At 45.8% G+C, this 17765-nt stretch overlaps 1 protein-coding gene across 2 annotated transcripts in view; it reads right to left on the bottom strand.

The window, feature by feature from the left end:
* Nucleotides 1–6363: 6363 nt before the first annotated feature.
* The window catches only part of LOC139380365 (protein tyrosine phosphatase receptor type Na), an 83129-nt gene continuing 71727 nt past the window's right edge, over nucleotides 6364–17765 (bottom strand). For both annotated transcript variants that reach the window (XM_071122984.1, XM_071122983.1), the window contains exons 18-24: nucleotides 17390–17509; nucleotides 15827–15993; nucleotides 10909–10962; nucleotides 10415–10479; nucleotides 10187–10260; nucleotides 6982–7386; nucleotides 6364–6944 (exon numbers count right to left, since the gene is read on the bottom strand). In XM_071122984.1, coding sequence (XP_070979085.1) covers nucleotides 7315–7386; nucleotides 10187–10260; nucleotides 10415–10479; nucleotides 10909–10962; nucleotides 15827–15993; nucleotides 17390–17509 — 552 coding nt within the window. In that variant the 3' untranslated portion in view covers nucleotides 6364–6944; nucleotides 6982–7314. The remainder of the gene's footprint in view (nucleotides 6945–6981; nucleotides 7387–10186; nucleotides 10261–10414; nucleotides 10480–10908; nucleotides 10963–15826; nucleotides 15994–17389; nucleotides 17510–17765) is intronic.

The following is a 17765-nucleotide window of genomic DNA, read 5'->3' as shown; positions in this document are numbered from 1 at the left end:
TAACAGGATAGATAGGTATAGATGTAGACTAGGGAAAGATGTATGCTGTAGCTGTTAGGTAGTTAACAGGATAGATAGGTATAGATGTAGACTAGGGAAAGATGTGCCTCTGCGTGATCCGTTTGCTCCCAACAGGTCAATGGTCAAATTTCCCATGGTGCATCTTGTCTCTCAGCCCTGCTGAGGTCGACTGCTGATCAACACATTTCAAAGTTTTATTTGAAAAAACAAAATTCAACGGACAAATACAAAATGCATGCGCTTCTATGTGTGAGTGTGTGTATATAGCTAAATGTATGGACATTCATTCATGTTGTTGTAGAATGGATGTTTTGGCGGTTGTCGTTCTTCGCGTACAATGATACCGAATTCCTAGCTGCAGATGTTACGCCCCTGAAAACAGGGGAGAAATAATCACGAGAGTGATATGGTGTTGTTTTCTCAATTCAACTTTTAGTTCAAACATTTTACAAAAGTAACACATTACAAAACAACATAAAACCCATTATACAAATAACACAGCAAAATATCTTATTAACAACGCACATGTTCATTCACAATCGACATAAAATGGCAGCTACTCTCAGTACGATGCTATTCTTCGCTACAACCGAGCAGGGCTAATATTACTCTCTTCAAACTTAACTCTAACTTCCTCAAGATGTTACTAAAATACACCTTAAACACTCTTAACATGTTAGTGAGTTATTACATTTAAATTACTATTTTTCATCATCAATAACATACCTGAAAACAGGGGAGAAATAGTCACGAGAGTGATACGGTGTTGTTTTCTGAATTCAACTTTTAGTTCAATGAGAAAAGACTGCGATTTCCCCAGGAATATGGGTGGAGACCAGAGCAATCGATCTCAGGCTCATAGATTAAGAGCATTTCGTAGATCACAGATTAACACTTTTAGGCACCACAAAATAAAGTAATCAATATCATGTTTACACATTACGCTCACAATTCGTACCCTTTGTACGCTTGACGGATTTGAACTAACACAATTATATGAATGTTATCAATCTCTATCAACTAATACTGAATGCATCTTTTTAACCTTAGATGTTTTAAGATCCTCACATACTATGAACTTACTAATACTTTTTAATGTATAACAGGCCATGAATATTTCCTCTATTAATTCATATCAAAGACTTGTTCTTATTCTGTCGGTATCGAAAGTCTAAGAGTTTAACCACGTGGTTAAAAGATTCATGAATGGTCTGCAACCTTTGTCCTCCTAATGGAGAAAAACATGGTCTGCAACCTTTGTCCCCTCGTAATGGAGAAAAACATGGTCTGCAACCTTTGTCCCCTCGTAATGGAGAAAAACATGGTCTGCAACCTTTGTCCCCTCGTAATGGAGAAAAACATGGTCTGCAACCTTTGTCCCCTCGTAATGGAGAAAAACATGGTCTGCAACCTTTGTCCCCTCCTAATGGAGAAAAACATGGTCTGCAACCTTTGTCCCCTCGTAATGGAGAAAAACATGGTCTGCAACCTTTGTCCCCTCGTAATGGAGAAAAACATGGTCTGCAACCTTTGTCCCCTCCTAATGGAGAAAAACATGGTCTGCAACCTTTGTCCCCTCGTAATGGAGAAAAACATGGTCTGCAACCTTTGTCCCCTCGTAATGGAGAAAAACATGGTCTGCAACCTTTGTCCTCCTAATGGAGAAAAACATGGTCTGCAACCTTTGTCCCCTCGTAATGGAGAAAAACATGGTCTGCAACCTTTGTCCCCTCGTAATGGAGAAAAACATGGTCTGCAACCTTTGTCCCCTCGTAATGGAGAAAAACATGGTCTGCAACCTTTGTCCCCTCCTAATGGAGAAAAACATGGTCTGCAACCTTTGTCCCCTCGTAATGGAGAAAAACATGGTCTGCAACCTTTGTCCCCTCGTAATGGAGAAAAACATGGTCTGCAACCTTTGTCCCCTCGTAATGGAGAAAAACATGGTCTGCAACCTTTGTCCCCTCGTAATGGAGAAAAACATGGTCTGCAACCTTTGTCCTCCTAATGGAGAAAAACATGGTCTGCAACCTTTGTCCCCTCGTAATGGAGAAAAACATGGTCTGCAACCTTTGTCCCCTCGTAATGGAGAAAAACATGGTCTGCAACCTTTGTCCCCTCGTAATGGAGAAAAACATGGTCTGCAACCTTTGTCCCCTCCTAATGGAGAAAAACATGGTCTGCAACCTTTGTCCCCTCGTAATGGAGAAAAACATGGTCTGCAACCTTTGTCCCCTCGTAATGGAGAAAAACATGGTCTGCAACCTTTGTCCCCTCGTAATGGAGAAAAACATGGTCTGCAACCTTTGTCCCCTCGTAATGGAGAAAAACATGGTCTGCAACCTTTGTCCCCTCCTAATGGAGAAAAACATGGTCTGCAACCTTTGTCCCCTCGTAATGGAGAAAAACATGGTCTGCAACCTTTGTCCCCTCGTAATGGAGAAAAACATGGTCTGCAACCTTTGTCCCCTCCTAATGGAGAAAAACATGGTCTGCAACCTTTGTCCCCTCGTAATGGAGAAAAACATGGTCTGTAACCTTTGTCCCCTCGTAATGGAGAAAAACATGGTCTGCAACCTTTGTCCCCTCGTAATGGAGAAAAACATGGTCTGCAACCTTTGTCCCCTCGTAATGGAGAAAAACATGGTCTGCAACCTTTGTCCCCTCGTAATGGAGAAAAACATGGTCTGCAACCTTTGTCCCCTCGTAATGGAGAAAAACATGGTCTGCAACCTTTGTCCCCTCCTAATGGAGAAAAACATGGTCTGCAACCTTTGTCCCCTCGTAATGGAGAAAAACATGGTCTGCAACCTTTGTCCCCTCGTAATGGAGAAAAACATGGTCTGCAACCTTTGTCCCCTCGTAATGGAGAAAAACATGGTCTGCAACCTTTGTCCTCCTAATGGAGAAAAACATGGTCTGCAACCTTTGTCCCCTCCTAATGGAGAAAAACATGGTCTGCAACCTTTGTCCCCTCGTAATGGAGAAAAACATGGTCTGCAACCTTTGTCCCCTCGTAATGGAGAAAAACATGGTCTGCAACCTTTGTCCCCTCCTAATGGAGAAAAACATGGTCTGCAACCTTTGTCCCCTCGTAATGGAGAAAAACATGGTCTGCAACCTTTGTCCCCTCCTAATGGAGAAAAACATGGTCTGCAACCTTTGTCCCCTCGTAATGGAGAAAAACATGGTCTGCAACCTTTGTCCCCTCGTAATGGAGAAAAACATGGTCTGCAACCTTTGTCCCCTCGTAATGGAGAAAAACATGGTCTGCAACCTTTGTCCCCTCGTAATGGAGAAAAACATGGTCTGCAACCTTTGTCCCCTCCTAATGGAGAAAAACATGGTCTGCAACCTTTGTCCCCTCGTAATGGAGAAAAACATGGTCTGCAACCTTTGTCCCCTCGTAATGGAGAAAAACATGGTCTGCAACCTTTGTCCCCTCGTAATGGAGAAAAACATGGTCTGCAACCTTTGTCCTCCTAATGGAGAAAAACATGGTCTGCAACCTTTGTCCCCTCCTAATGGAGAAAAACATGGTCTGCAACCTTTGTCCCCTCGTAATGGAGAAAAACATGGTCTGCAACCTTTGTCCCCTCGTAATGGAGAAAAACATGGTCTGCAACCTTTGTCCCCTCGTAATGGAGAAAAACATGGTCTGCAACCTTTGTCCCCTCGTAATGGAGAAAAACATGGTCTGCAACCTTTGTCCACTCGTAATGGAGAAAAACATGGTCTGCAACCTTTGTCCCCTCGTAATGGAGAAAAACATGGTCTGCAACCTTTGTCCCCTCGTAATGGAGAAAAACATGGTCTGCAACCTTTGTCCCCTCGTAATGGAGAAAAACATGGTCTGCAACCTTTGTCCCCTCGTAATGGAGAAAAACATGGTCTACTGAGAATTTCTCAAAGTTGGGGTTTTATTTGGAATTGCAGAAAAGGGGCTGTCCCAGGATGCCTGACCCTAACTGGGCTCAGGGGCGATCCCAGGATGTGTGACCCTAACTGGGCTCAGGGGCGGTCCAGGATGCCTGACCCTAACTGGGCTCATGGGAGGTCCAGAATGCCTGACCCTAACTGGGCTCAGGGGAGGTCCAGGATGCCTGACCCTAACTGGGCTCAGGGGCGGTCCCAGGATGCCTGACCCTAACTGGGCTCATGGGCGGTCCAGGATGCCTGACCCTAACTGGGCTCATGGGCGGTCCAGGATGCCTGACCCTAACTGGGCTCATGGGCTCTCCAGGATGCCTGACCCTAACTGGGCTCATGGGCGGTCCTCTGATTTAGTTCAACTCAAAAAGGGAATTGGAGTTTCCTTCATTAAACAGTCCAAAATCGCATTACACAATTTTACAAACAGTATCATCCTCACTCATTCATCTTATACAACAATTAGATGTAAACCTCATATCTGAGGCTATTATATAAACAGCGTTATGGTAATGTGGCCGCACCGTCTCCCATGAGCTTCACCAAAATGTACCAAACGGACCAGTTCGTAGCTGGATTCTTCACCGATCTTTTATACCTTCTCCGGAACATAAGTGTTGTTCGGACCTCAAGTTCTGTGAGGTGGAAGAAATTCCTTTGTTCTCTATGAAACTTCACTCTCTCTCTATACTGTGTCTGAGGCAGGGTCTTCCCTAGGAATTTACGACCTCTCTGACCACAGCATCCTGGTTGAAAGAGCAGAAAGAGGGGGATGGTGCTCGCTGTACCCAAAGAGGGCAACGTCATGACACAGTTCATATAAGGAAATCAGTCAATTGAAATACATTCATTGGGCCATAATCTCTGGAATTCACGACTGGGAATACAAATATGCATCTGTTGGTATCAGATACAGTACCGTAAACAAAAAGTAGGGGAGTGGATCAGAAAACCAGTCCGTATCTGGTGTGACCCACCGTTTGCCTTATGCAGAGCGACACATATCCTTCACATAGAGTTGATCAGGTTGTTGATTGCGGGCTGTGGAATGTTGTCCCACTCCTGTGCGAAGTTCCTGGATGTTGGCGGGAACTGGAACACGTTGTCGTACACGTCGATCCACGTCAATCCAGAGCTCAATAGGTAATGTCTGGTGAGTATGAAGGCCATGGAAGAACTGGGACATTTTCAGATTCCAAGAATTGTGTACAGATCTTTGCGACATGGGACCGTGCATTATCATGCTGAAACATGAGGTGATGGCGGCGGATGAATGGCACGACAATGGGCCTCAGGATCTCATCACGGTATCTCTGTGCATTCAAATTGACGTCAATAAAATGCCATTGTGTTCGTTGTCCATAACTTATTCCTGCCCATACCATAACCCCACTGCCACCATGGGGCACTCTGTTCACGAAGTTGACATCAGCAAATAGCTCGCCCGAACAATGCCATACACTCTGTCTGCCATCTGCCCGGGAACAGTTGAAACTGGGATTCATCCATGAAGAGCACACTTCTCCAGCGTGCCAGTGGCCTTCGAAGGTTAACATTTGCCCACTGAAGTCGGTTACGACGGCGAACTGCAGTCAGGGCAAGACTTTGGTGAGGACGACGAGCACGCAGATGAGCTTCCCTGAGATGGTTTCTGATAGTTTGTGCAGGAATTCTTTGGGTGTGCAAACCCATAGTTCTTCGGGTGGCTGGTCTCAGACGGTCCCTCAGGTGAAGAAGTCGGATGTGGAGGTCCTGGCCCTGCGTGATTACACGTGGTCTGCGGTTGTGCGGCCGTTTTGTACATACACTGCCAAATTCTCGAAAATTACGTTGGAGGCGGCTTATGGTAGAGAAATTAACATTCAATTCTCTGACAACCGGTCTGATGGACATTCCTGCAGTCAGCATGCCAATTGTCCGCTCCATCAAAACTTGAGACATCTGTGGCATTGTGTTGTGTGACAAAACTGCACATTTTAAAGTGGCCTTTTATTGTCCCCAACACAAGGTACACCTGTGTAATGATCATGCTATTTAATCAGCTTCTTGATATGCCACACCTGTCAGGTGGATGGATTATCTTGGCAAATGATAAATGCTCACTGACAGGGATGTAAACAAATTTGTTCACAAAATCAGATAAATACTTTTTTTGTGCGGGTGGAACATTGCTGGGATCTTTTATTTCAGCTCATGAATCATGCGACCAACATTTTACATGTTGCGTTTATAATTTTTGTTCAGTGTAGCTGTAGACATTGGTTCCTAACGGTTACTAGTCAGTATCATGTGATATAGGCATTGGTTCCTAACGGGTACTAGGTAGTATTATGGGATGTAGGCATTGGTTCCTAAAGGTTACTAGTCAGTACTGTGGGATGTGAATAAAAATAACACAGTCAGACCACTCTATGCTGTTGCACCACATCACAATAGAGATTTAATTACATACATCGAGTTAAAAATATTTTTTTATAGTTGTTTTCTATGTTTGCTACATTAATACACATTTAAGAAATAAATCAGGTGAATTATTTACAATAAATCACAGAGGTTTTACAGTAACACCGAAGACACTAATTGATATGATTCAGATGTGAGTGATTAGGTAGTCAGTATACAGTAATAGTTCCATTACAAAATGGATAGAAATAAATCATTAGGTTTAGAGTTAAAGTTAGAGGTATAAACCAGCTCCTTAGAGAAACTGGTGTAACCTATAATACACTAGTATGTCACTCACTTCACCCTCGCCATAGTCAGGCTTTGTTGTCATCTTGCTTAAACAAGTGTATGAGCCTTGGGCCTTATGTGCTGTTATGCCAAAAGGATGACTCCCTACTAGAGTACAATGACTGGTTTTACATCTCCATGACAACAGATCAGGAGGGAGCATGGTAAAATAACATCTCCATGACAACAGATCAGGAGGAAGCATGGTAATACAACATCTCCATGACAACAGATCAGGAGGGAACATGGTAATACAACATCTCCATGACAGCAGATCAGGAGGGAACATGGTAATACAACATCTCCATGACAACAGATGGTAATTGTAGTATCACTAGTGAGTAAGGAGTAGAGGTACAGTATCAAGTCACAGTCCTACTGTCCATTTGAAGTATTCTTGTCTGATCGGAATAATCTCGAGGATTCTTTGAAACCACATTTCATTTAGATATGAAAGCATAATAACAGAACCTTGATTCTAGATCTGTTAATGCTGTATTGGTGTGACAATGACTAAAGGAGTTGGCGAGGCAACACAAACCAGGCTTCAGTAATAGTAATGCACTCTGGGAAATGTAGTTCCTCCCTTCTTTGTGGCACCGATGGTAGAGGTGGTAGATGTCGTAGGGTTCACTGCGGCAGAGCTTTCAGGATGGCATTGACCTCTTCTGCCACGGCGGTCAGGGCAAACTCAAACTGGTCCTGAGAGGGAGACAGAAAGGGAGGGAGACTGTCAGAGACACACACAGAGGAAATCAACCAATCCTCTGTCGTGAACACAAGGGAAAGATCAAATGCTTTATTATCTAAATGTTGAAAGTGTGTGGACGACGTAGAAAAAGGAAATGTTGCAGTTCGAGTGATGCTGGAGATTTACTTTACTGACTTTATTGTCCTCATGGGGAAATGTTGCAGTTCGAGGCCATGTGGCAGAGAGTGATGCTGGAGATTTACTTTACTGACTTTATTGTCCTCATGGGGAAATGTTGCAGTTCGAGGCCATGTGGCAGAGAGTGATGCTGGAGATTTACTTTACTGACTTTATTGTCCTCATGGGGAAATGTTGCAGTTCGAGGCCATGTGGCAGAGAGTGATGCTGGAGATTTACTTTACTGACTTTATTGTCCTCATGGGGAAATGTTGCAGTTCGAGGCCATGTGGCAGAGAATGATGCTGGAGATTTACTTTACTGACTTTATTGTCCTCATGGGGAAATTTTGTTCCAGTGTCATGTACACGTTTAATGTGCCGTTTCAATACAAAACAAATTGCCAATTCAACTTTCATAACAGTTACATACCAATAAAAAGACACTGGCCTTACTGGGTGGATAGGAACATGAGCCTGCTGGCCTTACTGGGTGGATAGGAACATGAGCCTGCTGGCCTTACTGGGTGGATAGGAACATGAGCCTGCTGGCCTTACTGGGTGGATAGGAACATGAGCCTGCTGGCCTTACTGGGTGGATAGGAACATGAGCCTGCTGGCCTTACTGGGTGGATAGGAACATGAGCCTGCTGGCCTTACTGGGTGGATAGGAACATGAGCCTGCTGGCCTTACTGGGTGGATAGGAACATGAGCCTGCTGGCCTTACTGGGTGGATAGGAACATGAGCCTGCTGGCCTTACTGGGTGGATAGGAACATGAGCCTGCTAGCCTTACTGGGTGGATAGGAACATGAGCCTGCTGGCCTTACTGGTTGGATAGGAACCTGAGCCTGCTGGCCTTACTGGGTGGATAGGAACATGAGCCTGCTGGCCTTACTGGGTGGATAGGAACATGAGCCTGCTGGCCTTACTGGGTGGATAGGAACATGAGCCTGCTAGCCTTACTGGGTGGATAGGAACATGAGCCTGCTGGCCTTACTGGTTGGATAGGAACCTGAGCCTGCTGGCCTTACTGGGTGGATAGGAACATTTGCCTGCTGGCCTTACTGGGTGGATAGGAACATGAGCCTGCTGGCCTTACTGGGTCGATAGGAACATTAGCCTGCTGGACTTACTGGGTCGATAGGAACGTTAGCCTGCTGGCCTACAATAGTTACCTTTATTCAAACTATCAAAGAACCGTCAGACCTAGAGCTCTGAAACTTTAGAAACCTGTTCAAGAGCTCAAGTTGATAGTGCACGGTGGGTTATGTGGCTCTGGAAGGTTCTCAGACCGAGAAACAGCCTCGTACATTTGCAATAACTTCAATTCATTTTGACCCTCACGAAAATGACGACATTTAGAAAAGTCCCAGAGTCGCAAGACTAGGTGCATTGAAACTGCCTCGACCCATAGAGACGGAACTTAACGTTTCTGTCCGATAGCTAATTCAAGGATCCCATAGCAACGGCCGGAAAATTTTGATTTTCAGCACCAATTAAGGTCGCTGCTCGGGCTCCAAATTACCTATCGAGCCGAAACTTGGGATTCGGGGTCACCTTAGCTAGGCACATATACTGTCAGAACTGGACCCACAGCTAGAACGTAACTACATGTTTATGTTTTTATTATGGTTTAAACAGAAGGTGCTGTGAATTTTGAGCCTGCTGTGAAATATGTGATAGCTTCAAATCGAGTTGGAAAAAGTGGGTGTGGTGTCAGTTTGTATCAGTTTGGTGTCAGAATGATATCTAATTGACTGATGGACGGTGACTTTTGTCCATTTGCAATATGTTTAAACAGTGTTAGACCATCACTAAATTGACATTCTGAAATCAACACCAACGAGTGATGAAAAGGAACTAGAATGCCCGGCCATCCCGAGTTCATCGGGCCAGTCAATTTCTCATTCCTGCAGTATTTTTGAGCATGTCAAATTTGTGATGGTAAATGCCCATTGAAACATATTGCAAATGGACAGCAGTGCGCCTGGTGATTGGAACGTGTTACCAGGATAATTTAAAAAAAATGGTTTTTAATGCCTTTAGGGGGTTGCAGGGGGTCCACGGTAGGTGTGTGTGATGTTGTGGATGTTTGTGTATGTTGTGTATGTTTGTGGATGTTGTGGATGTTTGTATGATGTTGTGGATGTTTGTGTGATGTTGTGGATGTTTGTGTGATGTTGTGGATGTTTGTGTGATGTTTTGTATTGTTTAAATAACATTCGATTTGATTTGTTGACTCCAATGCTTCCAACAGTTGTGTCAAGTTGTGTCAAGTTGGCTGGATGTTGGCTGGATGTCGTTTGGGTGGTGAAACACATGGGAAACTTTTGAGCGTGAAAAACCCAACGGCGTTGCAGTTCTTGACACAAACCGGTACACCTGGCACCTACTACCATACCCTGTTCAAAAGCACTTCAATCTTTTGTCTTGCCCATTCACTCGCTGAGTTGTCTCCTCCCCTTCATCTACACTGATTGAAGTGGATTTAACAATCAATAAGGGATCATAGTCTCTGATGTCTCTCTGGAATGCTACCCTTGCTCGGATTTCATTAACCTTGTTTGTCAAGAGACAACAAGCAGGTGTCCATAAGGTTTTGTACGAACTGTGTAGTTTGAGAAGGCCATACCTTGGTGTGAACTAAGCTCGGTCTCTGGTCTCGAATGTGTTCCAATGTCGCAGCAATATCGATCTCCTTCGCGCCTGGAAACACATCATATGAATCATGACGTGAAAAATCGTATTCACCAACATGGAGTCAATGATTCACAATGCTGTATAAGTGTCTATCTAGTGATATAAAACTACACGGGCAAACTATCAAAGACGTCTTACAAGATCAAGATGTCTGACTCACCCTTAGCCATGCGATTGATGACCATGTCAATAAGGATGTAGGTTCCCGTTCTGCCAGTGCCGTCACTGTACGAGACAGAGAATACATCATCAGGTCACACAGCACGTCATAAAGACCACAGAAATAGAATCTATAGAACGGGCTTCCCCATTCAAGTCAACGATGGCATAATGGGTGAACTGACATCCATTGCAATGGATGACTTTGACTTTACCAGTCAAATTGTCAGAGTTAGAGGTTCCAAGCCTTTTCTATAATGATATTCCTATGATAGAGACACACAGTAGAGGAGTTTGATTTGACAGACTGAATATAAAGCACAGGTAGTCTCTTCTAGCCCGGTCCCACATCTGGATGGGCTGTACAGCCAACTCCTATGGTCCATTGTCAATGAAAATGACAATTTAAGTTTAGTAAGACAGTACAAACAGATCTGGGACCAGGCTAAGTCTTTACCTCTGTATAGAGAAACTAGGTTAGAGCTGTAGGTTTACCTGCAGTGGACGATGATGGGGCAGGATCTACCTCTGTAGCACCTATTCACCTTCCTGTTGGAGGGAGACAAGATGGGAAGGAGGGTAGGAGAGAGGTAGGGGGGGTGGGAGAGAGGGAAGGAGGGAGAGGGGGGGTGGGAGAGAGGGAGGGAGGGTGGGGGAGAGGGAGGGTAGGAGAGAGGGAGGGAGGGGGTGGGAGAGAGGGAGGGAGGAGGGGGGAGAGGGAGAGGGGGGGTGGGAGAGAGGGAGGGAGAGAGGGAGGGTGGGAGAGAGAGAGGGAGGGTAGGAGAGAGGGAGGGGGGGTAGGAGAGAGAGAGGGTGGGGGGGAGGTAGAGGGGGGAGAGAGGGAGAGAGGGAGGGGGGGTGGGAGAGAGGGAGGGGGGGTAGGAGAGAGAGAGGGTGGGCGGAGGTAGAGGGGGGAGAGAGGGAGAGAGGGAGGGGGGGTGGGAGAGAGGGAGGGGGGGTAGGAGAGAGGGAGGGGTGGAGGTAGGGAGGTGGGAGGGAGGGGTGGGAGGGAGGGGTGGGAGGGAGGGGGTAGAGAGGGTGTGGGAGGGAGAGAGGGAGGGTGGGAGAGAGGGAGGGAGGGAGGGTAGGAAGAGGGAGGGAGGGTAATGAAGAGGGAGAGAGGGAGGGGGGAGAGAGGGAGGGGGGGTGGGAGAGAGGGAGAGAGGTGGGGGGGGAGAGAAGGGGGGGGTAGGAGAGAGGGAGGGGTGGAGGTAGGGAGGGGGGAGAGGGAGGGAGGGGTGGGAGGGAGGGGGGGTAGAGAGGGTGTGGGAGGGAGAGAGGGAGGGTGGGAGAGAGGGAGGGAGGGAGGGTGGGAGAGAGGGAGGGAGGGAGGGTAGGAAGAGGGAGAGAGGGAGGGGGGGAGAGGGAGGGAGGGAGGGAGGGGGAGAAGGAGGGAAAGAGAACAATATCACTAAATGTAATGTTAACGGACAAGTCTAGATTGGATGCTGCATACAAGTACTGTTTCTGCTTTACTGGTCTTAAAATACACACAGAAAACAAGGTTCACATCTCTGCCTGTCTGGAGGCCTGGATATGAATTACAGTTAGTTACAACATATTAGTCTTTGAGGTTAGAGAAACTCAACCCATCAGTGGAAAGGACAGAAAGTCAAGGCTGGGTAGAGGGTTGAAGGAAGGAAGGAGGGAAGGAAGGACAGAAGGAAGGAAGGAAGGAAGGAAGGAAGGAAGGAAGGAAGGAAGGAAGGAAGGAAGGAAGGAAGGAAGGAAGGAAGGAAGGAAGGAAGGGGGCGACGGATGGACTTATCCGGTCAGCGTCGACTCCTGCTGCAGTCACACCTGCCAATGATCATTTTTGTGACTATGCAACTGGACCCAGACTACTAGCTGCAAATCACAAAAATGCCACTGGGAGATGTGGAGAATCCCAAGGGCCAATAGCTGACCACCATCACTGAGCGAAAGAGAGGTAAACAATAACGAGGTACAGAGAGAGGGGGGGCTGAGAGAAAGAGAGGGATAACCAATAAGGAGGTACAGAGAGAGAGGGGGGGGGGCTGAGAGAAAGAGAGGGATAACCAATAAGGAGGTAGAGAGAGAGGGGGGGGGACTGAGAGAAAGAGAGGGATAACCAATAAGGAGGTAGAGAGAGAGGGGGGGGGGCTGAGAGAAAGAGAGGGATAACCAATAAGGAGGTAGAGAGAGAGGGGGGGCTGAGAGAAAGAGGGATAACCAATAAGGAGGTACAGAGAGAGATGGGGCTGAGAGAAAGAGAGGTAACCAATAAGGAGGTAGAGAGAGAGGGGGGGACTGAGAGAAAGAGAGGGGTAACCAATAATGAGGTAGAGAGAGAGGGGGGGACTGAGAGAACGAGAGGAATAACCAATAACGAGGTAGAGAGAGAGGGGGGGACTGAGAGAAAGAGAGGGATAACCAATAAGGAGGTAGAGAGAGAGGGGGGGCTGAGAGAAAGAGAGAGATAACCAATAAGGAGGTACAGAGAGAGGGGGGGCTGAGAGAAAGAGAGGTAACCAATAAGGAGGTACAGAGAGAGGGGGGGCTGAGAGAAAGAGAGGGATAACCAATAAGGAGGTACAGAGAGAGGGGGGGCTGAGAGAAAGAGAGGGGTAACCAATAAGGAGGTACAGAGAGGGGGGGGGGGGGCTGAGAGAAAGAGAGAGGTAGTGAGGGAGATAGGTAAAGATTTACTAGGAAAGAGAAATGGATTAAGTAAAGGAAGCTATCAGGGAAGGACAAAGAGGTGGAAAAACATGATCTCAAACAACAAATTAAGGCAACACTACACACTTGGTTCATTAATCTTACAAGGTTCAAGCATCACTTCATATTACATAGGACAGTATTTGGACAGGTCACACAGTCATTACACAGGACAGTATTTGGCCACACAGTCATTACACAGGACAGTATTTGGGCACACAGTCATTACATAGGACAGTATTTGGGCACACAGTCATTACATAGGACAGTATTTGGACAGGTCAAACAGTCATTACATAGGACAGTATTTGGCCACACAGGACAGTATTTGGACAGGCCACACAGTCATTACACAGGACAGTATTTGGGCACACAGTCATTACACAGGACAGTATTTGGACAGGCCACACAGTCATTACATAGGACAGTATTTGGACAGGCCACACAGTCATTACACAGGACAGTATTTGGGCACACAGTCATTACACAGGACAGTATTTGGACAGGCCACACAGTCATTACATAGGACAGCATTTGGACAGGCCACACAGTCATTACACAGGACAGTATTTGGACAGGCCACACAGTCATTACACAGAAAGGTATTTGAGGTGGTCACACAGTCATTACACAGGACAGTATTTGACCTTTACAGACAGCTACTATACACACACAGGAAAACTGGCAGGTCAGGATCATGGTAGTCAAGTTGCACTTCAACATTCAAAAGGCACTCACACATCTGAGCTATCTTAGTTGCAGGTGCCTGGTAACAGTTTAATAAGATGAGAGAAAATAAGAAACCTGTACACTTCTCTAACTAGTATCACTGCTCTGACTAGTATCACTGCTCTGACTAGTATCATTACTCTGACTAGTATCACTGCTCAGGCTAGTATCACTGCTCTGACTAGTATCACTACTCTGACTAGTATCACTGCTCAGGCTAGTATCACTGCTCTGACTAGTATCACTGCTCTGGCTAGTATCACTGATCTGACTAGTATCACTGTTCTGACTAGTATCACTGCTCTGACTAGTATCACTGCTCTGGCTAGTATCACTGTTCTGACTAGTATCACTGCTCTGACTAGTATCACTGCTCTGGCTAGTATCACTGTTCTGACTAGTATCACTTCTCTGACTAGTATCACTGCTCTGGCTAGTATCACTGTTCTGACTAGTATCACTGCTCTGACTAGTATCACTACTCTGACTAGTCTCACTGCTCTGACTAGTCTCACTGCTCTGACTAGTATCACTGCTCTGGCTAGTATCACTGTTCTGACTAGTATCACTGCTCTGACTAGTATCACTTCTCTGACTAGTATCACTGCTCTGACTAGTATCACTGTTCTGACTAGTATCACTGCTCTGACTAGTATCACTTCTCTGACTAGTATCACTGCTCTGACTAGTATCACTGCTCTGACTAGTATCAGTACTCTGACTAGTCTCACTGCTCTGACTAGTCTCACTGCTCTGACTAGTATCACTGCTCTGGCTAGTATCACTGTTCTGACTAGTATCACTGCTCTGACTAGTATCACTTCTCTGGCTAGTATCACTGCTCTGGCTAGTATCACTGTTCTGACTAGTATCACTGCTCTGACTAGTATCACTGCTCTGGCTAGTATCACTGTTCTGACTAGTATCACTTCTCTGACTAGTATCACTGCTCTGGCTAGTATCACTGTTCTGACTAGTATCACTGCTCTGACTAGTATCACTGCTCTGACTAGTCTCACTGCTCTGACTAGTCTCACTGCTCTGACTAGTATCACTGCTCTGGCTAGTATCACTGTTCTGACTAGTATCACTGCTCTGACTAGTATCACTTCTCTGACTAGTATCACTACTCTGACTAGTCTCACTGCTCTGACTAGTATCACTGCTCTGGCTAGTATCACTGATCTGGCTAGTATCACTGATCTGGCTAGTATCACTGCTCTGACTAGTATCACTGCTCTGGCTAGTATCACTGATCTGACTAGTATCACTGCTCTGGTTAGTATCACTGCTCTGACTAGTATCACTGCTCTGACTAGTATCACTGTTCTGACTAGTATCACTGCTCTGACTAGTCTCACTGCTCTGACTAGTATCACTACTCTGACTAGTATCACTACTCTGACTAGTATCACTGATCTGACTAGTATCACTGCTCTTGATAGTATCACTACTCTGACTAGCATCACTACTCTGACTAGTCTCACTGCTCTGACTAGTATCACTGTTCTGACTAGTATCACTGCTTTGACTAGTATCACTGCTCTGACTAGTATCACTGTTCTGACTAGTATCACTGTTCTGACTAGTATCACTGTTCTGACTAGTATCACTGCTTTGACTAGTATCACTACTCTGACTAGTATCACTGTTCTGACTAGTATCACTGTTCTGACTAGTATCACTGTTCTGACTAGTATCACTGCTTTGACTAGTATCACTGCTCTGACTAGTATCACTGATTTGACTAGTATCACTGCTTTGACTAGTATCACTGTTCTTGATAGTATCACTGCTCTTGAATAACCTTTACGTCTCGGCCTCAAGGCCTTCGTCAGACCCGATACGTAAAGCTTATTAAAAAGCATTGATGCTAGCAAGCACAGTGAGACTGTCAAGAGCAGCGATACAATCAAGAACAGTTAAGTTGCAGTGAATTAAGTGATACTGCCAAGTGGTGTAGTGTATGTCAAGCTGCACCAATAGACAGCGTCTGCAGTACCTGCGGAAGTCCAGCAGAGGGCGTGTGGAGGTAGGGATTCCGTTGGCGGGCCAGCTGAGCAGATGGAACTGTGTCAGGGTTCGAGTCTCCTGGGTCTGAACGTTCTTCAGGTAGAAACTACGAACCAGGAAGTCCTTACACCAGATGTGTTCAGAGACCAAGTTCACCTTGTAGGGAAACAAAGATCATTTAATATCACCGAGTGGGCACCTGAACAAGGCAGTTAATCGACTGTTCCCCGGGCGCCGTAGACGTGGATGTCGATTAAGGCAGCCCCCCCCCCCCCGGTACCTCTCTGATTCAGAGGGGTTGGGTTAAAATGCGGAAGACACAGTTCAGTTAAAAGCATTCAGTTGTACAACTGACTAATGCTTTTTGTCTTTCTTTTTTTTTGGGGGGGTGGGGGGGGGGGGGGAATCAACCGCCCAAACATAATCATTTAAAACCTTGCTTACAAATGTATACGATCACATCTATCACTCTATTATTATCTCTATTATGCGGGGAATACCTTGGGAACACATTTCCTAAATTAAAATCACTCGGAGCTGATTTGCTGTTGTTTTTACAGTGTTTTAAGTCAACAACAAAATCACCCGTGGGCCAGTTGGTGTACCCTGCTGTAGTTTTATCTGACGTTTGATCTCCTTTCCCTTTTTACCACAATACAATTACAAGGACTGCAGTAGAATGGTGGATGGGTCCAATTACCATAGAGTCTGGGAGGGATTTTTCCTTCTTCATCTGTACCACATTCAATAGTGCTGTTAATACAGAGATACACTGTAGATAAGACATTTTTTTTTTTGCCTTAGGACTGGCCACCCCACATAGCCTGGTTCCTCTCTAGGTTTCTAATCTCCACCCCACATAGCCTGGTTCCTCTCTAGGTTTCTAATCTATACCAGGCACAGCCAGAAGAGGACTGGCCACCCCTCATAGCCTGGTTCCTCTCTAGGTTTATAATCTCCACCCGGCACAGCCAGAAGAGGACTGGCCACCCCTCATAGCCTGGTTCCTCTCTAGGTTTCTAATCTCCACCCCACATAGCCTAGTTAATCTCTAGGTTTCTAATCTATACCAGGCACAGCCAGAAGAGGACTGGCCACCCCTCATAGCCTGGTTCCTCTCTAGGTTTATAATCTCCACCCGGCACAGCCAGAAGAGGACTGGCCACCCCTCATAGCCTGGTTCCTCTCTAGGTTTATAATCTCCACCCGGCACAGCCAGAAGAGGACTGGCCACCCCTCATAGCCTGGTTCCTCTCTAGGTTTCTTCCTAGGTTTTGGCCTTTCTAGGGGAGTTTTTCCTAGCCACCGTGCTTCTACACCTGCATTGCTTCCTGTTTGGGGTTTTAGGCTGGGTTTCTGTACAGCACTTTGAGATATCAGCTGATGTACGAAGGGCTATATAAATACAATTGATTGGATTGGAACTACACACCGGATTGAAATCATCAACTCGTCATCAGATTTACATGATTTGAATCAGGTGTGTAGTTGCTAAGGACCAGGAACTGAGAACTACTGATAACGATATATACTGTATATGTAAACCCCTCACCTCGTAGATGTGGTAGAGGGACGATCCCTCGTCAGGCCAGTAGCGAACACACTGAGTCTCTCCGTCCTCAACCAGGGCAGTCATCATCACTATCACTGTGCAGCCATTCTCCCACACCATCTATATTACAACAACACACTGTCACTGTGTAGCCATTCTCCCACACCATCTATAGTACAACAACAACACGCTATCACGGTGTAGCTATTCTCCCATATCATCTATAGTACAACAACAACACGCTATCACTGTGTAGCTATTCTCCCACACCATCTATATTACAACAACACACTGTCACACAGCGGACTGTACTGGTATATACTGTGATTGACATGCTAGACTAGGGCTGTACTGGCATATACTGTGATTGACATGC

Source organism: Oncorhynchus clarkii, chromosome 22 (genome assembly GCF_045791955.1).
Source record: "Oncorhynchus clarkii lewisi isolate Uvic-CL-2024 chromosome 22, UVic_Ocla_1.0, whole genome shotgun sequence".
In the NCBI taxonomy this organism is placed as follows: Eukaryota; Metazoa; Chordata; class Actinopteri; order Salmoniformes; family Salmonidae; genus Oncorhynchus; species Oncorhynchus clarkii.
This window is presented reverse-complemented; position numbering and strand designations above follow the sequence as displayed.